Raw genomic sequence first — 22,516 nt, forward strand, 5'->3', positions numbered from 1 at the left:
ATACTGTGAAAATAAGTAGAACCAAACGAGAGAACAAAATTGCACAACGATTGTTTGTCGCTTCGCTGCGGTGATTAGACTGGCTTGTGCTCACTTCTTCAGACGATTTATCCTCTCGAAAGAATTGTTTGGATGACGCTTGCGATAACCAGACTGTCTATATGTAGGATTAGGAGACGTTGAATAACAAGCGTGATTCAAACATTTTACTGCCAAAAAACTCCGTAAACCTGTATGGAAGGAGCCGGCTGAAATCCTTTTGCACTTCCACTGTTATTCAAGTGTTCCTACCACCTTAACCACTACATCTTTTTTCATTCTGTTTGTAAAATCAGAGTTTTGATCATTTTATTATTTCTGAGCGCAGTAACAGTATCACAGCATCAGTGGTGGACGCAGAATGTGATGCGTTTACTAGGTACCTCCGAGTCCTGCCAGATTTAACAAACCATAATGGAATACAGCTCGCTAAAATTCACGCTGTTCGTGAAAGCATAATCCTAATGTCCCTCTCGAACCAATACAATTGCTTCTTAAGTAACAATGGTTAAATTGGCAACCTCTTTACATTTTAATCCTAATGTTCCTTCCGCGCTATGTCTCTCGCTAACGCTCGTTCCATTACGCATTAAAAGTTTTCTCAAATGCTATCTGGCCCAGCAAAATCTTGATGCTAGCGGGCTTTCAAATATTAATCAGAACCTCCAGTTCATCGAGAAGGACATGAATGTCGTTCTACATTCCACCTTTACCCAGCTCCATTCCGTTCATTTCCAACTTCAGTCCATTTCTACACCATTTTACTTTCTTATGTCATATTCTCCCACTATTTCATAATCGGCATCGCCAGATATAAACGATTTAAACTCGACCACTCCTATGCGGCATCAACTCAACCAATCGATTTGTCCTTCTCAGCGATAGCTCATTTGAACGCCAGGACGAGGTGAGTTGACTTTCGATTATGGACAATGACATCGACCTTAGTGGTGAGCATTAAAGTTCATTTTCTCCGGTGAATGCCTAAGTTATATAGACTCAAACTCGCCCTGCAACATCTAAGCGCTCTCCAGTATACGGTTGTTACCATGGATAGCCGATTGGAGCATTTGGTGTAAAGGGTATAGGAAGATGCATGCCATTTATATTTATGACAAAAATACGTATATTTCCATAAAAGGCAACTTCTACAAAGGCAACTGGGCTATAGTGATGCGGCTTGATGTCGACTGCAAAGAGATACTGCAATTTATGCTAGCGTCGAAGACTCAACTGATATGTGTGATAAAACTGCAGAACAACGAAAGAGTGCAATAAACAAATCCCTGAAGTTGATTTTAGTGGAATGACAAGTGAAAATTACTCATGTCTTAAGCAAACGCGCACCTCAATGGGAACGAGCAAATGACTACATTAAGCACTGAGTGCTTATGCTAATGGCTTACACTGCTATCTACAGTCATTTATTGTAAGTGCTAAGTGCTTATGCTTAATAGCTTGCACTGTTAACTACAGTCTCTTTTTTTATGTGCGATAAGTGCTTATGCTGATAGCTTACACCGTTAACTGCAGTGTATTTTTTGTAAGCGCTAAGTGCTTAAGCTTATAGCTTGCACTGTTAAATACCAATAATCAGTCAAAGGTGCTACACTCGCTAAGTAATTTTTAAAGTAAAGGTGAATAGTAATAGTATAAGAGTCTAACTCATTAGTTGTTATTAGGCACTCGCACATTATGACAGTTGACTGGTACTCAACTCACTAAGTTCCCGATTCAGTTGCTGACGGAGGATTTTTTGAAAATAAATATGTACTTGGTCTCCTATCATTGCCAGCTGGTATTTTTTATCCGGCAGTCGTGTCGAAATTGTTTATGGAGACCGCCGCCCTATAATCTGAAGTATCATGTCATAATAAATCTAGTGAGCGAGAATAAAAACCACTATCTAGTATTTTCTGCAATAATGGACGCTCCAATGTTGTTCTATATTACAGGAAACAACATATAGAGACACAGGATGGGCGAATTTAAGGTGTAGGCGCAATAACTAAAAAAATGTGTCGATGTCGAGCCATTATGGTTTTATGGCTAATGTTTTAATTTTTTTGCCGTCAGTGTGGTCAAATTGAAGTATCATCGGTTTTACTATTCGTTTGCCTAAATCTGATGCCTTCTTTTTAATGAATGAAAAAAAGCATTTCAACCAGCATGGCTCACTGTCATCGCTCGATGCAATGAGCATATCTAGTCCAGAAGAAAAGCTTGCCAGAGATTTGCAAGATGCCGAACTCAGAGATCAGCCGAAATATTCCAATCATAGAGTTTTTGGGGGTGGATGTCAACCTCCCTGTAAATCAGTAGCCCCAGAAGCAGATCCTTCCATGCCGACTTCTGACGATGGCTGGGGAGACAGTCTTCCAAGTTACACGTCAATTTCTCTACACCATCGGTTCGGATTCCAGTCAGTGTTGACGTCTTCACACCTACCTTTAGTACAACCAAGCGATACTGGTACCAACAAGCAATCAAAATCGAAACTGTTTGGTGGTTATTCAGGGCAAACTGTTGTTTTCGGATCCGATCCGGAGAACAAGTGAATTTCTTTTTACCAATGTATATATACCCCTTCCATTTAAAGCGATATCCTTGTATCTATCATTTTTCTTTGCAAATTTATAAAGAACCAAGCATTTCCTTGAAAGGTAGAAAAGTTCCAATAACGACGGCCATCTTTGGCTCATCAATGGTTACGTCTAGGCTTTAAGCTGAGTAGGCTGCTGCTATGGTCTGATCTTTGGTGGTGTAACCAGCGCCCATGAAATTCGGTCGGTAACCGCTCGGTTGGTGCTGAGCAACTAATGGATGGGTTACAATCACATGTAAGCCATATACTATAAAACGAGGATTACGTTCGTGGAAACAGGACTAGAAAAGTTGAAATGATTTTTTGATTTGCGAGTATATGGGGATGAAAATAACTAATGATGAATCGCATAAGCCAATAACATGATGAATAGTGTTGGGAATTTTGTTAAAGAAATTGTACAGGAGAATAAGGTTTGTGTTCAAAGCGGATGGCGATCGAAAAAAAAAGGATGGAAAAGACATATAAGCAACAGTTGTTGATAACGTAGGGAACTTGTACTCACCGCCATGTTCCAGCCCATGAAGAAGCCACGTCCGATCAATCCGAAGCCTTCGCCAATTACTATAGCTTATCCACCGAGGCTAGGATCCTGAATAACTTGATAGATTATATACAAGGCATTATTACATCAACAAGAATACTGTTTGATACGAGAAGATTTGACATCTGCATACCAAATCTAGGCGTAGTTCCCACTCACTCCCTTTGTGTCGGATTGCAACAGGAGTAATTAGAATCGCGAAGCTGAATTTTGCGCTTTTGGTTATATCTCCGCCGCCACACGAGCAACAAGGCCCAGTTAAGCAATGTTTCTGCAACAAATCTGTGCATGCAACGTATCAAACTGAAAAATCGAAAGAGACGCCTTCGCATGCATGACATTTCACCAAGCTCGTTATAAGAATATCTCTTTATTATGACGATCCATTCACTTCAATGTCTGTTCGCTAGTTGCCGAAGGAGTTTTGTGCCGTTAGTGACAAGGGTAGATTTTGCACTTTAAACATGGCCAATGAAATCGATACCATAGAAATCATTACACATAAAAATTCTTCCCAATTTGTTCCTTTACACGCCGCATTGCAACATCAACATACAGAGTGTTTATGCTAGCTTCACTGTATAATGAAAGATAAATTTTGTTAGTCGTCGAGTGATATTATATCAAATACACAATATGAGCACTTAGATGAGGAAACTTACAATAAGCATTGATGGCAACTGCGATAAGCAAAGCGAAACAAATTACAGTAGGACCCACCACATCATCTACAAGAAGAGAAATAACAAACGCCGAAATTTAGAGCAACTGTCTTAGTGTTACAGTATGGGCCAAAAATATTTACCATATGGACCGCTCGCTCGTGCCATGATCAGTTCGTGGCGACGGTAATACAGGCCATAGCCATAGATCAATGTAGAGAGTGATATCATGGTATACATCAATCCAGCAATTTTACCAATTTTATCCCCAGTATTGACTAGAGCTACAGAAAAGCTTCCCAGCAGGACTGCAAAAGTCATCCATGAGAAATAAGTTCGTTCATTGGCGAAGAACACTTTAGGTTCCACCCGCACTGGCGTGGATATCTTTTGTGGAATATGAACGCCAGGTGGTAGAGATAGAACTTCATCTCGATGTTGATGATTTGGAAATCCAAGTGGCAATTTCGAAAATATTACGCTAAACCAGCTTTTAGCTGATTTTGGTGGCAAAGCCATTGAACTATGGTCTGTGTTGTGTACGTTGATAGTACGACTGGAGGAAGGTTCGACTTGTTGTCCTACTGGCGCATCTGGGCTGGCATTACCAGTCGCATTGGTTATATTTGCAGGTTTATTGACGGGTGTCATTTTGGCGATAGACTGAGAGTTCTGCATAGCAACCTCAACCGATTTTTGCGAGTATTTACGAGAAAGCGCTTGTATAACGTTCGCATTCTCTTGAGCAACTGGTGTGTCTTCTTCTTCCGACTCCATTTGTGCCAGCTAAAACAACATATTGGAACGATGAGTCATAACTAACAGACAAGACCGATGAACCACATGAATGAAAACCTACCCAGAACGGAAGTAAGTGCACTCTACGTTCAAAAAGGATTGCCGTTGCGTGCACAAACTTTGAAAACTTTGGAGCCTCTTCCACCAAGCCAGACGAAATGAGTTCACCAATCCACGCAGGTGTCCGGCTGCCTGGAGGCAAATTCAACTTGATTTCAAGAACGGCATAAGGAAAGCGACGGACGTCGTCAGGAGGTAACTCGCTGAAGGGAAAATCGACGTCAACATCCGGTCTCCTCCACTCGCCATTGGGACGTCTAGATGTCGGGTCATCGGGAAATAAATGATCATCTTCTCTGATCATAGTTAGGTTTGTATCTAGCGATAACCGATGCCGAGAATCGCCTGGAATTTGGAAGGCCGTCCTACTATAATATGTTCGCGCCACTATATGACAGGATTCGCCGTTAAGACATAATCGATATAAACAGTCAAGAAAGATAACATACGTACTTGGCTGAAGATTTCTTGATTTGATGACATCTTGGAGCTCATAGGCTAACTTTTCGAAGGCGTCTGCTTCGGCATTACTGTCAGCATTCTTGGCTCTGATTTTGTTGACATTCTTTTCAACAACCTCTCTTCGACCATCCAGGAAATCTTTAATATACTTTTCTTTAAGCATGAAGCGATCTTTCAATTCTCCCGTGTCCTCCTCTTGCTGTACTTTTCGTTCAATATATATTTTGTTCGTATCCTTCGTCGATCCATACCATCGTAGTCGTATTACTTGAGCGCCATCTTCTTTGTCAACCTTCGCATTGTACAATTCTAACTCAGAGTTATCCAGGTAGATGGATGTGATGGGTGGGTTGATGCCCTTGCTTGACTTTCGCGTAGCATTATCATATACTAACATCGGGAGATGACGTAATATGAACGTTTTAAGTTCCAACACATTGTCCAGCGAAACGAAGTATTTCGTTGATTTTCGTAAAAACGTTTCTGTAGCATGTTGCTCTGGTTGTGTATAAGAAGCACTGAGCGCGCTAACGGGCGATATTTCTGATCGGATGACTCCGAATAAATCAGATAGTCGTAAAAGCAAGCCTTCGTAGTCCTGCTTCCAAAATGGGCACTGCTTTAATCTGATCATGAACAGCGGTCGAACGTGGTACTGCACATGTCTATCATGCTTCTTGACAAGCTTTATGACAGCAGTATAGTTGACCTGTGCATAATTTGCAAGATTATTAATCCAGTCAGCTAGGTGATTGACCCTCTCAGCAATTCCGTCCAAGTTGGGCTGTTGAACTGTGATATCTTCGTGTTGATTGATTTCATCTATTTGCCTCGTACAATCATCAATACTTTGCTGTATCTCCTGCATTTGTTGGCTGTGAAAAGAATTAACCTTAAAAATTGTCCTAGCGTTTAGTGATCAAAAAAGCTCCATGTAATGTGACGATTTTGCTGATGTATACCTTTTCCAATTCAGAATCCAGCAGTTCCACGAATTCTTCTTCTTCAGCTTCTCCAAATGGGAGATTTTCCTCGCTAGTTGACGAAGATTTTAAAAGCTTCTTTATGGTATTGTACGCTACATATTTATCTTCCCAGCCTTTGACTTGCAAGTGCTCGAGAGTGGCACCAAACTTCATTAGAGAAAAGTGAGTTGGACCGAAGTGAGTAAGGATCGGAGCTGTCAGCAAAAGTGTCTTGTGTCGGGGTGAAAAAATTTGATCTCTTACAGCATGCGCCGACTAACCCCTAACCCATGTGTCTGCATAAGCTGGGATCGGCATATATGGTATTGCTTGAGTGGGGGTCCATTTCCCGCAATTTAATAATGATGTACACACGGGTCGCTTTACATAAACTTTAAAGGCAACGATTGCTATAGAAAAGTTCCTTTATATACTATCAATGATGAAAAAGAAATTTTAAGAAAATAAAATAAAAAATTTTATTGCAGCCAAATTTATAGTTTGAAGTGGAGTGTGCCTGAGCTTTTTTTTTCTGGCGCTGCCTTTGAAAGCCAAGATCAGCTCATCACTTTACCCATCTCATTGTAATTAACCAATCTGTCACAAGCTCATACTACGGTGCTAGATTATGTTGTATTGAATATATATTTTGAGGTATTTTTCTATCATCAGCCAACCTCCCTACATCTCATCAAATTGCAATAGCTGATCCGTTTGAACCAGGTATTCCCAAGCATTTGTATACCCGACCTTCAGCTCATTTCGATACATCTCTGAGCCAATCATCAACATCAAGTAGTACGTCAGGAAGACATTTTGGTATGTATCAATTTTTTGGAACTCCTGCATTTTGTGTGGCTCCATATGCAAAGTACAGGTTATCTAGCTTGCCCAAAATACTGATTTCAATGGTTTATCACAGTGTCTTCAAAGCAAGAACCGAGCCAAGACATGTCGCAGTCGAGCTCCATGCATTCTATATACAATACCAGTAATCATCATTGGCAGTATGATCAGGACAACAATGATGGAGCCGATATCAGTCAGTCTTTAGCTCAACTGGAGAAACAACGCTTTGATCAACAACAAGAGCATCTAAACCGCATAAGATTACTGAAGGAGAGAGAAAGCCATGGGTCTGATCAGCCACATTATCAGCGCACTCGGACTATCAGTAGGACAGAGGATAGTAACTACACTAAAGCTACTTCCAGTAGTCGCTCGCGGGCAGCTGCTACGGCTGCTGAGAAGGCAGGCACAGGCTCCACCACAAGAAAGAGGATATCAGCACGAGATCCTCGGTATCCCTCTATTACAAATCAAAGATCAGATTATGATACCATTTCCAGTGAGAGTAACGAGGTTTCATCATCCACAATATCCTCGAAAAGTGCTGGTGCTAGACAAAGAAGACCGTCTGCAGCTGCCCAGTTTGCTGAGAAAGACAGGGATTTCTTATTGAGATCAGCATCTTTACAGACACGACGAGTGTCTGATGCTCAGTTGGTAATTGGCTTCTTAGTACCATATGCGGTCTTAAATCAATACAACTTTCTGACACACTTCGATTTCAGACTACTCCAAGAATGTATCATAGGCAAACATCTACTGGCTTACTTAACAAACGAAAATCTGGAGCTGCGGAAACAATGACTGATTCTAGCCTGTCCAATACGGACATCGCCACTGACAGAAAATTTGCATCAGTATCTGCGGCTGAGACCAGTAGTGTCAGCAGACACCGCCTTTCAAAGGTTTTTGTTGAAGACGACTCCAACTCCGATGCAAAGTACACATTGCCAAGGAAAAGCAGCTTACGAGCATCTCGCAATTTCAGCACCAACTCACAGCGAATGAGTACTTCTGGCTCCCTTCCGATGTCCTCATTAACTAAAGATGAGCCAGATGGACGAATTAACAGCGACGTTGGTGACCATGGAAAGGAGGATGAAAATGCATTGTTGAGGAACAAAGAGATTTCTTCAACCAAAATCTATGATTCTGATGTTAGTGATGCAAAGGAGGCAAGAATTACAAGAAAGGGTTCAACCGGAAGGATGCGGCCGAAATCAAGAGCGTTAAGATCTCCTCCACCTCCCCTAAATTTGGATGGTCCACCGACTATGCCAAGTCTGAGCTCAAAATATGCATTATATTCTCCCATGTCAGCACATCCAGTCACAGTTAGCGAGCGGTCTTCTTCGCTTCATCCAGAAATCTCCCAGTTAAATCAAGAGGCCAAAACAACAAACAGAATTAAGCGACATCAGAGTTTAGGAGCAAACGCTCAAAATAGGCCGCCAAGAGTGAGCTCTCACCGTCATTTGCAGCAATCTATGGAAACTGACTCTACTTTACCTCTCAATGAAAAAGTATTGGATAAGTCCCAGAGTATATCAAGAAAAAGTTTACCTGCATCCTTCCAGTCCAGAAGCCGCGCGACTTCCACTTCTGAAAAGTCAATAGAAACGTTGGTGGGCGAGTTGGACATCGTTAGAAACCCAGAGCGTTCATCCAGCCTGAAAAAAGAGAATCGAAAATCAGCCTCCTCTTTGCGACGCACCCCGTCTCGAGTTAGTATATCAGAATATCAAGGCTACACACGGTCAACTAGCACGAACACTCACCGTAGATCGATATCATCATCACCTCCGCCTTCGAGATCATCAAGTGCATTTGGTGATGTTGATGAGGCTAAAGGAAATACTTCAGGTATGGAAAAAGAAGACATTCCTCCGGTGCCTCCTGTCCCAAAACATCATTCCTTTTACAACAAAGGAATAGAGTCGGTAAAAACGACACATAGCCGAAACAATAGTATTAGCCCATCCAAAGACACCAATAGCGACGAAGGGAGTGACGATCAGCCCAGACAGCCTTATCAATTAGGTCCAAATGGACATGATGATAGTCAAAATGCAAGTCGCCTTTCTCACCGAGGATCTACCAGTAGTAGACGGAAGTCATGCTTAACGATCGAAAATTACGCAAGCACTGCACAAATTGAAAGCTCGAGATTGGATAACGAAAATGCACATGTCAATGTCTCAACTGCCGTGAGGTCACCAGTTGACAGACGTAAATATTTGGATGATGAAGTACATGAGAAACGAAAGATAACAGCTCCAAATATTGAGCTAGAAAGCAAGCCAGCTGGAAAGGCTATCATTTCACGTAGACGAGGGAAAGTGAGTAGTAATTGTTCTTTACATGCAGATACTCGTAGAGCGCATTGAAATGCTGATACAAGCACCTTTTCTTACAGACATTACCAGGAAACCTTGCCGTTCCGCCCCCTGTACCGTCGTTACCGTTACCTCCAATGAAACTTGAACCTATGAAACTTGACTTAAGAGGGGCTTCCAGTCGACGAGAACTGCCAAGATCACCATCCAGCGCAACAACTGCGACAACCCCAACCCGGATTCCAGTACCAGTATTCCGATATGGTTTGTCCAAAGGAGCCAACAGCGACTTGGATCTGAGCGCAACAGGAGTACAAATGACTAGCAGTGAAGATGAAAGCAGCCCTCTCGGATTAAGGTTACCAATTAAATCTGACAGGCAATCGAGCAAACGTAGACTTTCTTACTCAAAGGGAAGCCGAACGGCACCATCATCGCCTCGAGTACCCCAATTTGCGATGTCAACTACCAAAAGTGCAAGCCAAACCAATCTTCTTGATATCAGTGATCAGGACGACGATCTTGCACCAATATCAACGAAATCACCAGCTAATATACAGGCATCCGGTAAAGCAAGTACCTTATCTGAGTATGAAAAAATGGCTCGAAGCCCATTACTTCAATCAACGGATTCGACGTACCGTAAGATAGTTAGGAGTGGTGCGCACACAATTGGCGCTCAAGCTGGCAGAGGTTATGCAAATCGGCGTCACTCGGTTGCAAGTATAAGCTCACTTGATACCCATGCACCAGATGTCGCGAAGAAATCTGCGTATAACACTGCTACGGACGAAAGTATCTTGCGTCGCCGACATGAAAGGAATCGAAGACTTAGTTTGCATGAGCGACTTCAAAACCTTGTTGCAGAGCATCGCATTAAGGAAGATGATGAAGACACGGACATGAAGTGGGATCCAAAGCTGGCTCTAGAAGTCAATAACGTTGACACTCGCGAACACCACTCTACACAGCTCCTATCCAAAAGAACATCGGTTCGCCCGCATACGGTCTATGAAGAATATAGCAGTCGACAATACATTAACAGCGATGAGAAGGAGCCGGCTCAGCCTAAACCTTTTGTATCCGAAGGTATGAAGCCACGACATGCATTGGAAGCTTTTTCATCTCAGTTATGTCCATACGAGCGAGAGGAAGTACCAAAGTATAGCAAGGTCTACTACATTAGCCCCAAGGATAGAAAGCAATATGCTACCCCAGAAAAGGCCGAATTCAACCATGGTTATGACGACGAACGCGGAGACTACATTATTAACATGCACGATCATCTCTGTTATCGCTACGAGATCACTGATTTGCTCGGCAAGGGTTCCTTTGGTCAAGTTCTAAAATGTTTGGACCATAAAACTGGCGAATATGTCGCTATTAAGATCATTCGAAACAAAAAGCGGTTCCACGCTCAAGCACTTGTTGAAGTGAAGATTTTGCAAGACCTCGTCTCTTGGGTAAGTGTATGCATACATTCATCCTGGTACTGTAGGTTGTTACTAATATGACGCATTTTACTCTTGTACAGGATCCTGAAGACCGTTATAATAATGTTCGCATGACTGACCACTTCTACTTTCGAAATCATCTTTGTATTGCTTTTGAATGTCTGAGCATGAATTTGTATGAATTCATTAAGAGCAATAATTTCCGTGGTTTCAGCCTTGCTCTCATCAGAAGGTATAGGCTATTGCGTTTTGACTGCAATATGAGAAACACTACATATCTAACACTTGTTGAATGCAGATTCACTGCCCAAATATTGAACTCTTTATCGCTGCTACATCAGCACAACGTTATTCATTGTGATCTTAAACCTGAAGTAAGTTGAGATTGTTGCAAATGAATACTTACAAGAACATTCATATTTACTCGTACGTTGGCAGAATATTTTGCTCAAATACCCTAACCGAAGCACAATCAAAATCATCGATTTCGGAAGCAGCTGCTTGCAAACAGAAAAAGTTTACACCTATATTCAAAGCCGCTTTTATAGATCACCAGAAGTCATTCTAGGTAGGTCATCTCGCTATAGTCGTCTTCTCAAAGCTTGGACCATATTATTCACAAACGCATGATAGGAATGACGTATAGTATGACAATTGATATGTGGAGCTTGGGTTGCATTTTAGCAGAGCTATACACCGGTAAGACAATGAAACTTTGTTCAGTGCGAATCTTATTTGTAGGTGAATGCAAAGCTAACCGATGAACTCTGACAATTAGGATACCCACTCTTTCCTGGAGAAAATGAGCAAGAGCAGCTGGCCTGCATTATGGAAGTGCAAGGAGTTCCCAAACCGTACCTTGTCGAGAAGAGTACAAGACGAAAATTATTCTTTGGTGAGACACTTCATCCATTGATGAATACCATCATATTCGACACTCTAATATTGTATTTTTCAGATTCCTACGGTAACCCAAGATTAGTGCCTAACTCAAGAGGCAAAAAGCGAAAACCCAATAGCAAGACACTGGCACAGGTTCTGCGGTGTAATGATCAACTCTTTGTAGACTTTGTGAGTCGATGTCTGGACTGGGATCCAGAAAAGAGGATGACGCCAGACGAAGGAATGTTTCATGAATGGATCCAGGAATCAAGCCACAAATCGGTTTCAAATCGACAAAGCTTTGGAACAAGATACTCAGAAGGAACGCTGACTCCACCTTCTTCTGCCGCTAAATTATACAGGTGAGGTGACGCTTTTAAAAACAAAGGACGGGACTTGGGTTACTTTTACTGACATCTACATGTCTTACCTTTTGTTATCACTAGCCAATCGAAATCACTTTCTAAGGAGGAAAAGATCCTTACTGCTGCTCAGCAGCTTGCATCCATTTACCTTTCTACAAATTAAGAAAGCTTCAATAGATACGAGTGGCCACATCTTTATTTATTGACACAATAAAACCATACCATTTTCAGACTCATTTTTACGCAAGATGCGTAATGATGGAATAATCCCAAAATTGGAGTTTTCGCATCCGACGCGCGCACATACCATTTCACCAGTATACCACTACAATGGCAACCATGCCCCACGAATCATTGAAGAAGACCGTAGGGCCAATATATGATTCAGCACTTGGCTTCGTTAACACTGTTTGGCAATTGTAAGTATAAGATTCAAGTTACCACATTACGATAAGATCTTGGTGTTAACCTTCGAATCTTGGCAAGCCCTGAAGCACAACTATTCTCTCATATCTATTTGGTGCTGGCTGCTGTTCCTATCCTAATATTTCTTCTATCAATCGTATTCATAAGTTTTGGACTAGTCTCTTTTCTTTTATTCATACTTATTGGCGTTGAAGTTTTTGTTGTCGTGCTCAGCTTGTGCATACTTGTGCCAGTGCTTATCATCTGTTTCTGGGTCGCCGTGGTTGCCTTCCTAGCCATCTTTATCGGTATCAAGGTGCTTCATTTAGCTGCTGAATTTAGTGGCCCCGTTAAGACACCATCTACTATAAGTAAAGCGACGAAGGAACAATAACGAATATGACCAGACGGTCTTCATGTCATCGATTGGATTTCTATGCAAACAAGCGTGATGCAAAAATCGAAATGACAAGAAAACATATTGACATCGCGCCATCCTTTTGATCAGAAAAAATACAGTTGGAGCACTTTTCTATTCTTTACTTTCATAGCTTTTTATTCATTAAGTATCCACGTAGTGCAAATCTCTCATACATCTATTCATACCAAACTCCATTAAAACGATTCTGCAGATTTTACATGGTATTCATCAATAGTAGCATACAAATGCCCTTCATTTTGCAAATAATCGATAGACTCTCTGCGAGGGACAAATGGTTTGTTAGTTATGAAGCATATCGTGCACCCACCAGGCCCCACTCTCATGCTCCACGTGCTCTCTCCTACTTACTTGACTTGTGTCTCGGTATATTTTCCTTGCAAGCGAGTCACCACTTGATTGATTTCAGCACCTTGGTCCAAGTGTCCAAACTGTTGTATAACTTCGATCACATCCTCGTTTACACCACGGCCACCGCTCTTTTGGCTATTGCCCATAAAGTTGCTTGCATTATATGCTGACGTTGAGAAAGTATCCGTTGATCCTGCTTGTCCGTTCTTAAGATAAAAAGAAAAATGTGAACAAATATTTTGGATCAGTTTCGCACGGTGATATTAGACTTACGGAGCGACCCTTTGAGAACTGTAAGTGTGTCAAGATAGCTTCTAAGAAATGATGTGTGATCTCGTTGGCGCTGGTGATGGGCCGTATTTGGAAAGCTACGACATGTGTCTTTTGATTAAACTGGGCCAGTCTTCCTACAACACGGACGTAGTTTCCGACGCTTTATGAGAAGGTCGAAAAGTCAGTTACAAAAATAGTGTCAGAATTTGGCAGCAATGACTGACGTGAAATTACATTATCTGTGCTCTCTTTTCTCTCTCAGCGTCACTATCTTGTTGAATCTGATCTAACCACTGACGAACATCAATAGATCCAGTACCATCTTCCATTGTGTATGCAATATTTGCGGATTGTGGATTTATCTGACGCACAACTGCGACGAATGTTACCTTTGGGATTTTGTGAGCATTATAAGAATATACCTTATTCACAGTATTGCAAAGTGAAATACCTGAGTAACATCGGTATTGTCAATTTTGAATTCGGACTCTCCATGAGACTGCTGAGAGTTAAGCATTTGTTTGATAGTAACAGGTCGCAAAGTCTGTTCACTTGGTCTTGTCTATTCAAATGGCGCAGTTAGTTTGACCATCAACATGTTCATAGTATGAGAAGCGTATTATTCCTACTTTGTTCTGAGTCTGGTTACCGCCATTATTATCGTAGTGAGAGGAGTCCATGAAACCTCCACCTGTGTTTTCGACGCCGTTCATGTCATCGTAGCCATAACTGTTGTATCCTGCAAGGATCGCGACATTAGCAAATCAAAACATTGAAGGGAATATAGTGTGTATTCTAAAATCTCGAGTAGCTATGTACATGCATGGCAGAAGACTTCAATTCCTTTGACTCACCTGCCATATTTTGTTAAAAAAAAAAGTTGAGTACCAGCGCGTCCTGTTCGCGAAGCAGTAAAGATTTTTGACCACGCCGATTTCAACGCGTACGACGTCACAAAGGCAATTGGTGAATATGATTGGTTACAATTGTCATCACATTAGCCAACGCAAGAGTCTGTCATTGCGATTTGCCGGTTGAACACACCAAAAAGTATTCATAAATGATACCAATGCTACATTTTAACAAAAAATTCGTTAATATTTTCTAATATGACTCATTTTGTGAAAGGCATGAGTATACATGAACTAAGAGGCACCATGGGTAAGACCAGTTAAGCCAGATTGAAATACGTAAATATGGATGGGGCCAAGATACAGTATTTATTGACGGTAACAGTGAATGTCATTTACCAAGAAAGAAAATATGCGCTTGTTCTCAATGTTTTAGTGGTGAACTTCGTCAGTAACAGTGCAACCCATAAGCTGCCTCATAATCTTTGTATGCTTTTTCATCTTCAAAATCATACATCGTATTATGCGATGCGAGAGTTTGTTCAATGTCATGTCTTTCGAATTTTCGACTTTAGATATTCAGATAGGTTTGCAGTAATATTGTGAAGTCGCCTGCGGTCAAACATCGGCTGAGGCCAAATTGAAGTTGTGACGCGCGAAATTGACCCAATCGCAGAGGAACAAGCATTAAAGGGGGGATTAGCTGGCTCGAATGACCCTGATCTTCCGCCCTTTGTCATTTAAATCATGGTCGAAACCGGGCTCATCGTTGCATATGGATCGCTGCTTACCATGGCATGCATCCCGATCTATGCAGGATCGTTTGAGTCACTGAAAGGCGTTAAGCGACCCAAGAATGCCGCTCCTCGCAAGAAGAGCAATAATCCCTTGGACGATTCTGACTCAGAGTCAGAGTCAATTACAGAAAGTCTGTCAGCGAACGATGCTTGGATGTTCCCTGTGTTCGGCTCAGGCGTTCTGTTTTCTCTATACCTTCTGTTCCGCTTCTTGAATAAGGAATACATCAATTACTTACTCACCGGCTACTTTGCTATCCTTGGATGCGCAGCTGTCGCGAAGGTCGGATTGCTTCTCGCTAAGAAAGCTTTGCCTTTCAGCGTTCTCAAGCATGTTGAAAAATATAAGGTTACCATTAGCAAGCAAGGAAAACGTATGTAGTTCAACATTAACGCATCGAAACTCCCTTGTTCCATTATTAACATTCTACCCTTAAATAGATCTATACAATGCCAACTTCACTGCCGTCCATGCCGGTCTTTTGACAACTTCTATCCTTCTCACTGTCTACTACGTGCTGACCAAGAATTGGATTGCATCAAACTTTTTCGGCATTTGTTTCGCCCTAAATGCTATACAACTCTTGTCTTTAGACTCTTTCAAGACTGGTATGATTCTCCTCAGCGGACTCTTCTTCTATGACATTTTCTGGGTGTTTGGTACCGAGGTTATGGTTAGCGTCGCTAAGAACTTTGATGCACCTATCAAGGTCGTATGGCCCAAGGATATCATTGGTGTCCTGGCTGGGACAGTTGAAAAGACTGAGTTTACAATGCTGGGTCTTGGTGACATCGTTATTCCAGGTATGCGTATAGAACTTGACCCCATTGTTAAATTGTCCTAAGCTCACCCTCATGCTATCTAATATAGGTATCTTCGTAGCCTTGTGCTTGAGATTCGATCACCACCAGGCTTGGCAACGCAACCCTACCGGCAACTTCCGCTCCACAAACTTTAGCAGACCGTACTTCACTTCCTGCGCTATAGCTTATATTACTGGCCTGGTCACTACCGTTGTTGTCATGCACACCTTCCAAGCTGCCCAACCTGCATTACTATACCTTTCCCCCGCTTGTATTTTGTCAACGTTGCTTACCGCTGCTGTACGTGGCGAAATCAAGGAGCTCTTTGCTTATTCGACCGAAGAAGATAACGAGGAGGCTAAGAAGAGCAAAAAATCTGAGAAGAAGGAAGAAACTGTAAAGGAAGAGAAGAAGACAGTGGAGACTGTAGATACTGTAGAGGAAACCGACAAGGCTGACGAAGCTGACGTTGAAGATGAAGACTATGTTGCTGTGAACGCCGATGACAGCAAAGGCGCATCTCCCAAAGCCTCCAAGAAGAAGAAGGGAAGTAAGAAAAAAAGTGGAAAATAAATCATAGAAACGGTCTCATATGTACATTGATCAAGCTTGCCAGCTTGACAGAATTCTCCTTCCCCATATCATTTTTTTTTTGACAAACTAAAAATGGCTGTTGAAATATTTACAATGGCACAAACGTTTTATTATATGATCAATCTGTATAATCCAGCAGAAATAAACACTGGAAAAAGATAAAATAAGTAAGGATAATGGACCTATACTAGTTTCACAATGAATTCGATACATACGGACTCCTGTAACGCCGAAGCCGACGGCTGTTCCTTGCTTCGAAGGTATGCGACGAATTTTGCGTGCCTCATTTAACGCATAACCCCCAATTCCTGTAAAGGCAGCTGCACCAGTCAATTTGCAAGGTAAGCAATCCTTGTACGCTGGCTGATTCTCTTTCTCGCTCAAAGCAGCTTGAACATTGGTTGCAAATCTCTCGGTGTTTGAGTTAGGGGTACCAACGGGGTCGCCTGAGGTCATTTCCGCTAAAGTTATATTTGTAACTGGCTGTATCGAGCTATTACCCTGCACTTTGATCGTGGATTTCTCGTATAAGCTTTGCTCAGCTGATCGTTCGGACATTTGTAAATAGGTGGAGTGTCCGTTTGCAGACGTTGCTGTCAAAATTTCTGAATACGTGGCCTGGGTGTGTGACCTGGGTATCAGAACAGCCTAAAAAAATTCTATCCGTTGCTTCTTCACTGTTCGCTGGCTGGAAGTTGGCTCCTAGTGGAACCCTGGCGTATGTAGTTTTTGGGCAATGTCTACAGCTTTGACATCATGTTTCATTATCTAAGCATGCTGAGCAACCTCCATGTTTGTTAAGAATTCCACAGTGTTGCGATACCAAATAAACAGTCCAGATACATGGGAGGTCGATCTGAATCATTGGCATAATTTTAAACGATATCAATTGGGTGAGAGTCAGTATCGTATTTGAGGGCGGAAGATGGAAGGCGGGATCAAAAAGTCCATCCTATGACTAAGAGGTGTCATTTAAGTCCCTAGTCAAATCCGAAGGTTCAAAGCTGCTCAGCTTTATCAGCACCTGATGTGATCAGAGAGTTAGAATGGGCCATACGTTATCGTCACTGAAATGAAACTAATTTTTTCTTTTAAAGAATTGCATGCAATAGAAATTGTATAATGTGAAACAGATAGTCCCAATGTTTTCTTTTCCCTTCTTCCCTGCACCAATGAAACTAAGAGAATCCTAACTTCTAAGTAGGGAAGTAATTCGTGTGAGACAGAAATAGCACACTTCTGGTATAATCCCTGGCGTATGAGATGGCCCTTATACAAACGGATGGATAGCGAAAATGTAACAACATAGTACATACGGAAAAAGAAAATCTTTTTTAGTACCTTAGAACTCCTTTCGCTAATCCCCTTAATTCTGCACTCTGCAAGTTGAGAATTGAGTGGCTGTCGGTCTCGCTGTCGGTGTTTAAATGGAGGCATCTACTTGCTGTGCCAGATATGGTAGAATATCTCGTAGCCAACATTCTTGCACGGAATGGTCTATACAAAAGCTGTAAGTGCTCACGGAAATACAGAAACCAGAATCTAATTGTCTTTGAAATAAATTTTAATAGGCTTGGTGTGAAATTCGTCTTAGGCACCTAGCTTTCGGATATTGAATGTGACTCAAACATTGCGAACAATGGGTGCGTGCACCGAGTCACTATCAGTTTCAGATTCATCTGTGCGAGCTGGGAGCGTGGCGATGGTTAGTTGATCAAAAATGAAACCTTGCATGTCTGGGACCTCAACTCCTGTCATTATAAATAGCAGCGATAATTCTAGAGAACTTCCTTCATTTTTATCATTCAAGAGTCTATCCTTTGCTGTGCAAAGTCCCATTCCATCCATTCCAACTTAAATTCTAAACTGAAAAGCCTGGTGCTACTCCATTCCCTTCATCTTTATTAAACAATCCAAATTTCAAGTATGTTGAACATTATCAAGATTTCTCTCATCGCCGGTCTCGCTGGCCTCGCCGTCGCCGCCCCTGTTAGCGGTGGAAAGACTATTAACATCAAGAACAACTGCGGTAAGACCGTCACTCTCGGCTGGCTCACCAATGGCCAAAGCAACGATCATACAACTCTTCTTGACTTGGATGCCGGTGCTTCCCACTCAATCACTCCTGGTAACAACTGGGGTGGCCGTGTCTGGGCCCGTGATCAGTGCAGCCATAGTGATATGACCCAATGTGGTACCTCTGGTGCTGTCTCTCCCGCTACTTTGGCTGAATTCCTGTTCAACGGTGCCGGTAGCCAAGACTACTATGATGTATCTCTCGTTGATGGTTTCAACTTGCCTATGAACATTGTTCCCAACGGTGGTCAATCCGGCGGTGGTAAATACTCATGCGGTACTCCCTCGGCCACATCCTTCCCTAGCTGCCCCTCTGCCAATGAAGTTAAGGACAATAGTGGTAATGTCGTTGGATGCAAGAGCGCATGCTCCGAGTCCGGAAGCCCTGAAGACTGCTGCACTGGCGAGTACAACTCTCCCGGAAAGTGTGCTGCTAACGCTTTCGCTAAACTCGTTAAGGCTGATGCCCCCACTGCCTACTCTTACGCTTACGATGACGCTACTTCCACTTTCGCCTGTGGAGCTTCTAGCTACACTGTCAACCTCTGCCCTGCTTAGATATATAAATGAATTAACTGCTGATAGAAAAAAAAAAAACAAGAAAAAAGATCACTCATTTTGTTACAGTAGAATATTTGTTTGTATACCCATTCACAGCGACAGTGAACCACATTAGACCATTAAAAATGACATTTTCTAGAATACCACCTTCGTCTGTATGAGCCGATAACTGTTTACTTCATTTCCATTGTGTGAAATCGCCTTACAAATTTTTTTTTTCAGTTTCTTGGTAGTGATTTTTTTTTTTTTTTTTCGAAATGCATTTTTACGCAAGTAGTTCAAACGAACAGAAGTGAAACAATCTTGAACGTTCCAGACCGGTTCAAAGTAGTCTGACTAGGAATATCGACTAACTATAACACCGATGCGCTGTGTTTCTAAAAGTGAATTTTAAAGAGTAATTTGGCATTAGTCACTTCTACTGAGAGATTCTTGCAAAATTATCAAACCAATGTTTGGGCTGTCATTATTTTAAACTGTTTGGTTTGGTCCGATCAATTCATTCATATTGATTGATGGCGAGTCACGTGCTCATTATGCGTATGCTTGTTACACGCCATTTTACCACGGGCCGGTCTGAGCCCCGCACTTGCTTGTTTGTCGATAACTCTGTCAATGCCTTCTGTCAGCATGGCGAAAACACCTTCGGATCTCAGCTATCGTCATGTTAAAATAGATGATCTCGATACAATAGCTAATTTGGAAACCAATTCTTATGATCCCGACGAGGCAGCCTCCCGTGAGAGCATTGCAAAGAGAATTGACATTGCACAAACTCGGCCAGCATTATTCCTAGTCGCAACGGCACATACTGTCATTGAAAAGTGTGATATGGAACTCGGTCTCTGCACTCAAGAAGAAGTCGAAACGGTTATAGCCTTTGTCAACGCCACTTTGACAACATCAGACCTTGTTACGGATGAAAGTATGCGTAGCCACGAAGATAACGGTACAACCGTAGCCATCCACAGTGTTTGCGTATCTCCACAGTATCGAGGTCAAGGTATTGCACAAAAGCTGCTCGATAACTATTTGGATGGACTCCGTGCTGCGGCAAGCAACGGCAATAACAAACAATATAAGAGAGTTGCATTACTCAGCAGACCTCAATTGGTTGGCTTGTACGAGAAGGCAGGATTTAAGTGCATTGGACAGAGCTCTGTAGTTCACGGTCCTGAGCCATGGTTTGATTGTATTATTGATTTGTAATATGGGACAGGGAACGAAGAAGTTTAATTGGGCTTTGCAATAAAACCAAATTTACTATTGTATCCTATATACGTTGCCATTGGATTTGGCTTATAGACAGGTGAAAGGCATGGCATCGCTGGGTTGTAACCTGAGTACTGATATTAGATGGAGTAGTGAAATGTTGTGATGAAGCTTGGACTCTCTTACCAGTTATCTTTAGGGTAGTTGTTATTGCCTTCAATCACGTGGAAGGTATAAATGTAACGAGAATTGGGGGACGAGTTGTTCTCAGATTTGTGGACAATTGAACCGTGGATCAATACAAGAGTGCCTATTGACAGTTTAATTGTATATCTAACATCCTTATTACACATTAACACTCCATTTTACTTACCAGCCTTCACTTCAGCCTTCACAAATTTGGTCTCATCCACCTTGAGCTCCCCTTCACCAACAAAAGTGACACCACCTTGAGGAGCGCGAACGAAGCGACGATCTATTGGAGTTGTCTTATGTGACCCCGGGATAAAGTAAAGACAACCGTTCTCTACAGTGCAATCTTCGAGTGCATACCAGAAACCAACAGCAGACACAGGTTCAGTATAGAGGAAAGTAGAATCTTGGTGAATTGGAACGGTTCCTCCAATATAAGGCTGTTTAAAGATCAGCATTGACTGAAGAACCTGAGGTTTCTCAAAGCCTAGACTATGAGCAATTGCCGACATGCCTGGTGTGATGGAGAATTCTTTGAAAGCCGGGTCTAATTCGTGTAGAGCTGCAAAAAGTAAATGGAAACCCGTATGAATAAAAGTTTGCTTTTCCCAATTTGATGAATGACTTGTACCGTTCACTTACCATGGCCAATTTTATTAATGGCCCGAGATTTAGGGTATTTGAGGTCGCCATTATCATCGAATGCACCCTCCTCAAAGAAGAATCGAATTTTGTCCCCACTATCCAAAAAATAATTGTCCCCAATATGTTTCTTATCTTCGGTACTACCAGTGGAGAACCTAGTCAACGGGTGACCATCAAGACTGAAGTTCTGTAACAAATCATCGGCTCTTGACTTGAGCTTATGTGCTTGATCTTTGGTAAAGAAATCGGGTATAATGAGGTAGCTATTCAATCCAGAGTTAAAAGCTGTAGTGAAAAGATTAATGCCCGGCTAAGGGGTAGAGATATGCTCACGTACCCGTCGTTATCAAACTAGGTAACAATGAGCGCAAAACAGGCAATGCATTAGATTATTATCAACTTCACTTGGCATTAGCGGGCGATCAGACTCATAAGAATGTACCTTCTCAAGTTGCTCTTTGGTCAATCCTAGGTCTGATGTGGTTGCCATTGTCATGTCGAGAGAATAAAGTATCCCTGGGAGTTTTACTTTGGGTTAAATTGATAGTCCGTCTGCCGTTTGAATCATTGATTTTCAGCCGTAAGGATACGAAGTTCCTTAGCTTTCCTTGTTTAAACCATATTTGGAGTCACGCTGCTGAAGAGAACCTTGGTAGATATTTTGCATTTTGTATGCCGAGGTTCAAATTGGTAATATTCACTGAGCAGCTCTCACCATTGGTGCATGTTTAAAGTTCGAGAATCGCTCCACATTATTATATGGCATAAAAGGTAGTCGCAAGTCGCCGATGTTGCTTACCTACTCATTGTCGGAACTCCTCTTAGTCACACAGAATTTTTCAACTTGGCATAAGGTGAGGGTGGGCTCCATCTAGTAAGACCTATATCATGAAAGCCATTTTATAACTATTTACAACCAGATGGACGTGAGACGTTGTTGAATGAACTGCCATCGCAAAGCATAGAGGTAATGCTGACGAGATTAAGAAAAGGTTCCTGGCACCAAGAAATAAAGGAGGGTATGGGTCTAAATACAATTTTACTGTGTAGACTCACAGTGTTCTGAGCGTTTGTGCAGTGAACGGAGGTTATGGTAAAAAATATTGCCCGATCTCGGTACAGGCGTGTCAGAGGAATGGTGCATGTCTGATTGGACTTCAGGCACGGGCCGAAAATGGAAGTTCAAAAGCTCGTAACCTGTGGTAGCTATATTGGATTTGCTTTTATTCATCGGCTTTACAGTTCTTGGTTTTGAACGTCCCTCCAGCCCATCCCATACATGGAGATCGGATCTG

The 22,516-nt window shown here is 42.0% G+C and overlaps 11 protein-coding genes across 11 annotated transcripts; 6 read left to right on the top strand and 5 right to left on the bottom strand.

The window, feature by feature from the left end:
• Positions 1 to 560: 560 nt before the first annotated feature.
• On the bottom strand, positions 561 to 1,118 carry K450DRAFT_253062 (uncharacterized protein). Its single transcript, XM_051590978.1, has 3 exons — positions 1,011 to 1,118; positions 633 to 943; positions 561 to 610 (listed from the first exon to the last, which is right to left on the bottom strand). The coding sequence occupies exons 1-2, from the start codon at positions 1,088 to 1,090 to the stop codon at positions 862 to 864; spliced, it is 162 nt and encodes a 53-aa protein (XP_051442145.1). The 5' UTR covers positions 1,091 to 1,118; the 3' UTR covers positions 561 to 610; positions 633 to 861.
• Positions 1,119 to 1,617: 499 nt separating this feature from the next.
• Positions 1,618 to 2,032, top strand: K450DRAFT_253071 (uncharacterized protein). The gene has a single exon (XM_051590979.1). It carries the CDS (start codon positions 1,808 to 1,810, stop codon positions 2,006 to 2,008), a length of 201 nt encoding a protein of 66 aa, XP_051442146.1. The 5' UTR covers positions 1,618 to 1,807; the 3' UTR covers positions 2,009 to 2,032.
• Positions 2,033 to 3,390: 1,358 nt separating this feature from the next.
• On the bottom strand, positions 3,391 to 6,353 carry K450DRAFT_253078 (uncharacterized protein). Its single transcript, XM_051590980.1, has 7 exons — positions 6,133 to 6,353; positions 5,162 to 6,062; positions 4,710 to 5,095; positions 3,994 to 4,636; positions 3,851 to 3,916; positions 3,673 to 3,765; positions 3,391 to 3,594 (listed from the first exon to the last, which is right to left on the bottom strand). Exons 1-6 carry the CDS (start codon positions 6,307 to 6,309, stop codon positions 3,752 to 3,754), a joined length of 2,187 nt encoding a protein of 728 aa, XP_051442147.1. The 5' UTR covers positions 6,310 to 6,353; the 3' UTR covers positions 3,391 to 3,594; positions 3,673 to 3,751.
• Positions 6,354 to 10,411: 4,058 nt separating this feature from the next.
• On the top strand, positions 10,412 to 12,022 carry K450DRAFT_178218 (uncharacterized protein; the record flags this gene model as incomplete). The annotated part of the gene is made up of 7 exons (XM_051584289.1): positions 10,412 to 10,783; positions 10,855 to 11,006; positions 11,073 to 11,148; positions 11,213 to 11,342; positions 11,408 to 11,473; positions 11,553 to 11,669; positions 11,733 to 12,022. The coding sequence occupies 7 exons, from the start codon at positions 10,412 to 10,414 to the stop codon at positions 12,020 to 12,022; spliced, it is 1,203 nt and encodes a 400-aa protein (XP_051442148.1).
• A 291-nt stretch (positions 12,023 to 12,313) lies between these two features.
• Positions 12,314 to 12,943, top strand: K450DRAFT_107607 (uncharacterized protein). Its single transcript, XM_051583928.1, has 2 exons — positions 12,314 to 12,440; positions 12,508 to 12,943. The coding sequence occupies exons 1-2, from the start codon at positions 12,352 to 12,354 to the stop codon at positions 12,818 to 12,820; spliced, it is 402 nt and encodes a 133-aa protein (XP_051442149.1). The 5' UTR covers positions 12,314 to 12,351; the 3' UTR covers positions 12,821 to 12,943.
• On the bottom strand, positions 12,931 to 14,386 carry K450DRAFT_253089 (uncharacterized protein). The gene is made up of 7 exons (XM_051590981.1): positions 14,344 to 14,386; positions 14,119 to 14,228; positions 13,941 to 14,051; positions 13,724 to 13,878; positions 13,490 to 13,649; positions 13,217 to 13,422; positions 12,931 to 13,126 (listed from the first exon to the last, which is right to left on the bottom strand). The coding sequence occupies exons 1-7, from the start codon at positions 14,348 to 14,350 to the stop codon at positions 13,042 to 13,044; spliced, it is 834 nt and encodes a 277-aa protein (XP_051442150.1). The 5' UTR covers positions 14,351 to 14,386; the 3' UTR covers positions 12,931 to 13,041.
• Positions 14,387 to 15,072: 686 nt separating this feature from the next.
• Positions 15,073 to 16,709, top strand: K450DRAFT_253092 (uncharacterized protein). Its single transcript, XM_051590982.1, has 3 exons — positions 15,073 to 15,511; positions 15,579 to 15,941; positions 16,009 to 16,709. Exons 1-3 carry the CDS (start codon positions 15,088 to 15,090, stop codon positions 16,512 to 16,514), a joined length of 1,293 nt encoding a protein of 430 aa, XP_051442151.1. The 5' UTR covers positions 15,073 to 15,087; the 3' UTR covers positions 16,515 to 16,709.
• K450DRAFT_253095 (uncharacterized protein) lies at positions 16,580 to 17,141 on the bottom strand. The gene is made up of 2 exons (XM_051590983.1): positions 16,751 to 17,141; positions 16,580 to 16,683 (listed from the first exon to the last, which is right to left on the bottom strand). Exons 1-2 carry the CDS (start codon positions 17,091 to 17,093, stop codon positions 16,646 to 16,648), a joined length of 381 nt encoding a protein of 126 aa, XP_051442152.1. The 5' UTR covers positions 17,094 to 17,141; the 3' UTR covers positions 16,580 to 16,645.
• Positions 17,142 to 18,344: 1,203 nt separating this feature from the next.
• K450DRAFT_253096 (uncharacterized protein) lies at positions 18,345 to 19,319 on the top strand. Its single transcript, XM_051590984.1, has one exon. It carries the CDS (start codon positions 18,462 to 18,464, stop codon positions 19,167 to 19,169), a length of 708 nt encoding a protein of 235 aa, XP_051442153.1. The 5' UTR covers positions 18,345 to 18,461; the 3' UTR covers positions 19,170 to 19,319.
• A 313-nt stretch (positions 19,320 to 19,632) lies between these two features.
• On the top strand, positions 19,633 to 20,562 carry K450DRAFT_253097 (uncharacterized protein). The gene has a single exon (XM_051590985.1). It carries the CDS (start codon positions 19,788 to 19,790, stop codon positions 20,379 to 20,381), a length of 594 nt encoding a protein of 197 aa, XP_051442154.1. The 5' UTR covers positions 19,633 to 19,787; the 3' UTR covers positions 20,382 to 20,562.
• Positions 20,427 to 21,718, bottom strand: K450DRAFT_253100 (uncharacterized protein; the record flags this gene model as incomplete). The annotated part of the gene is made up of 6 exons (XM_051590986.1): positions 20,427 to 20,511; positions 20,571 to 20,694; positions 20,758 to 21,138; positions 21,219 to 21,484; positions 21,559 to 21,572; positions 21,664 to 21,718. Coding segments are annotated over 6 exons (880 nt in total), but the record flags the coding sequence as incomplete, so codon positions are not given.
• Positions 21,719 to 22,516: the final 798 nt, after the last annotated feature.

The sequence above is a fragment of the Umbelopsis ramanniana genome (assembly GCF_025399195.1).
Source record: "Umbelopsis ramanniana AG unplaced genomic scaffold K450scaffold_53, whole genome shotgun sequence".
Classification (NCBI taxonomy): Eukaryota; Fungi; Mucoromycota; class Umbelopsidomycetes; order Umbelopsidales; family Umbelopsidaceae; genus Umbelopsis; species Umbelopsis ramanniana.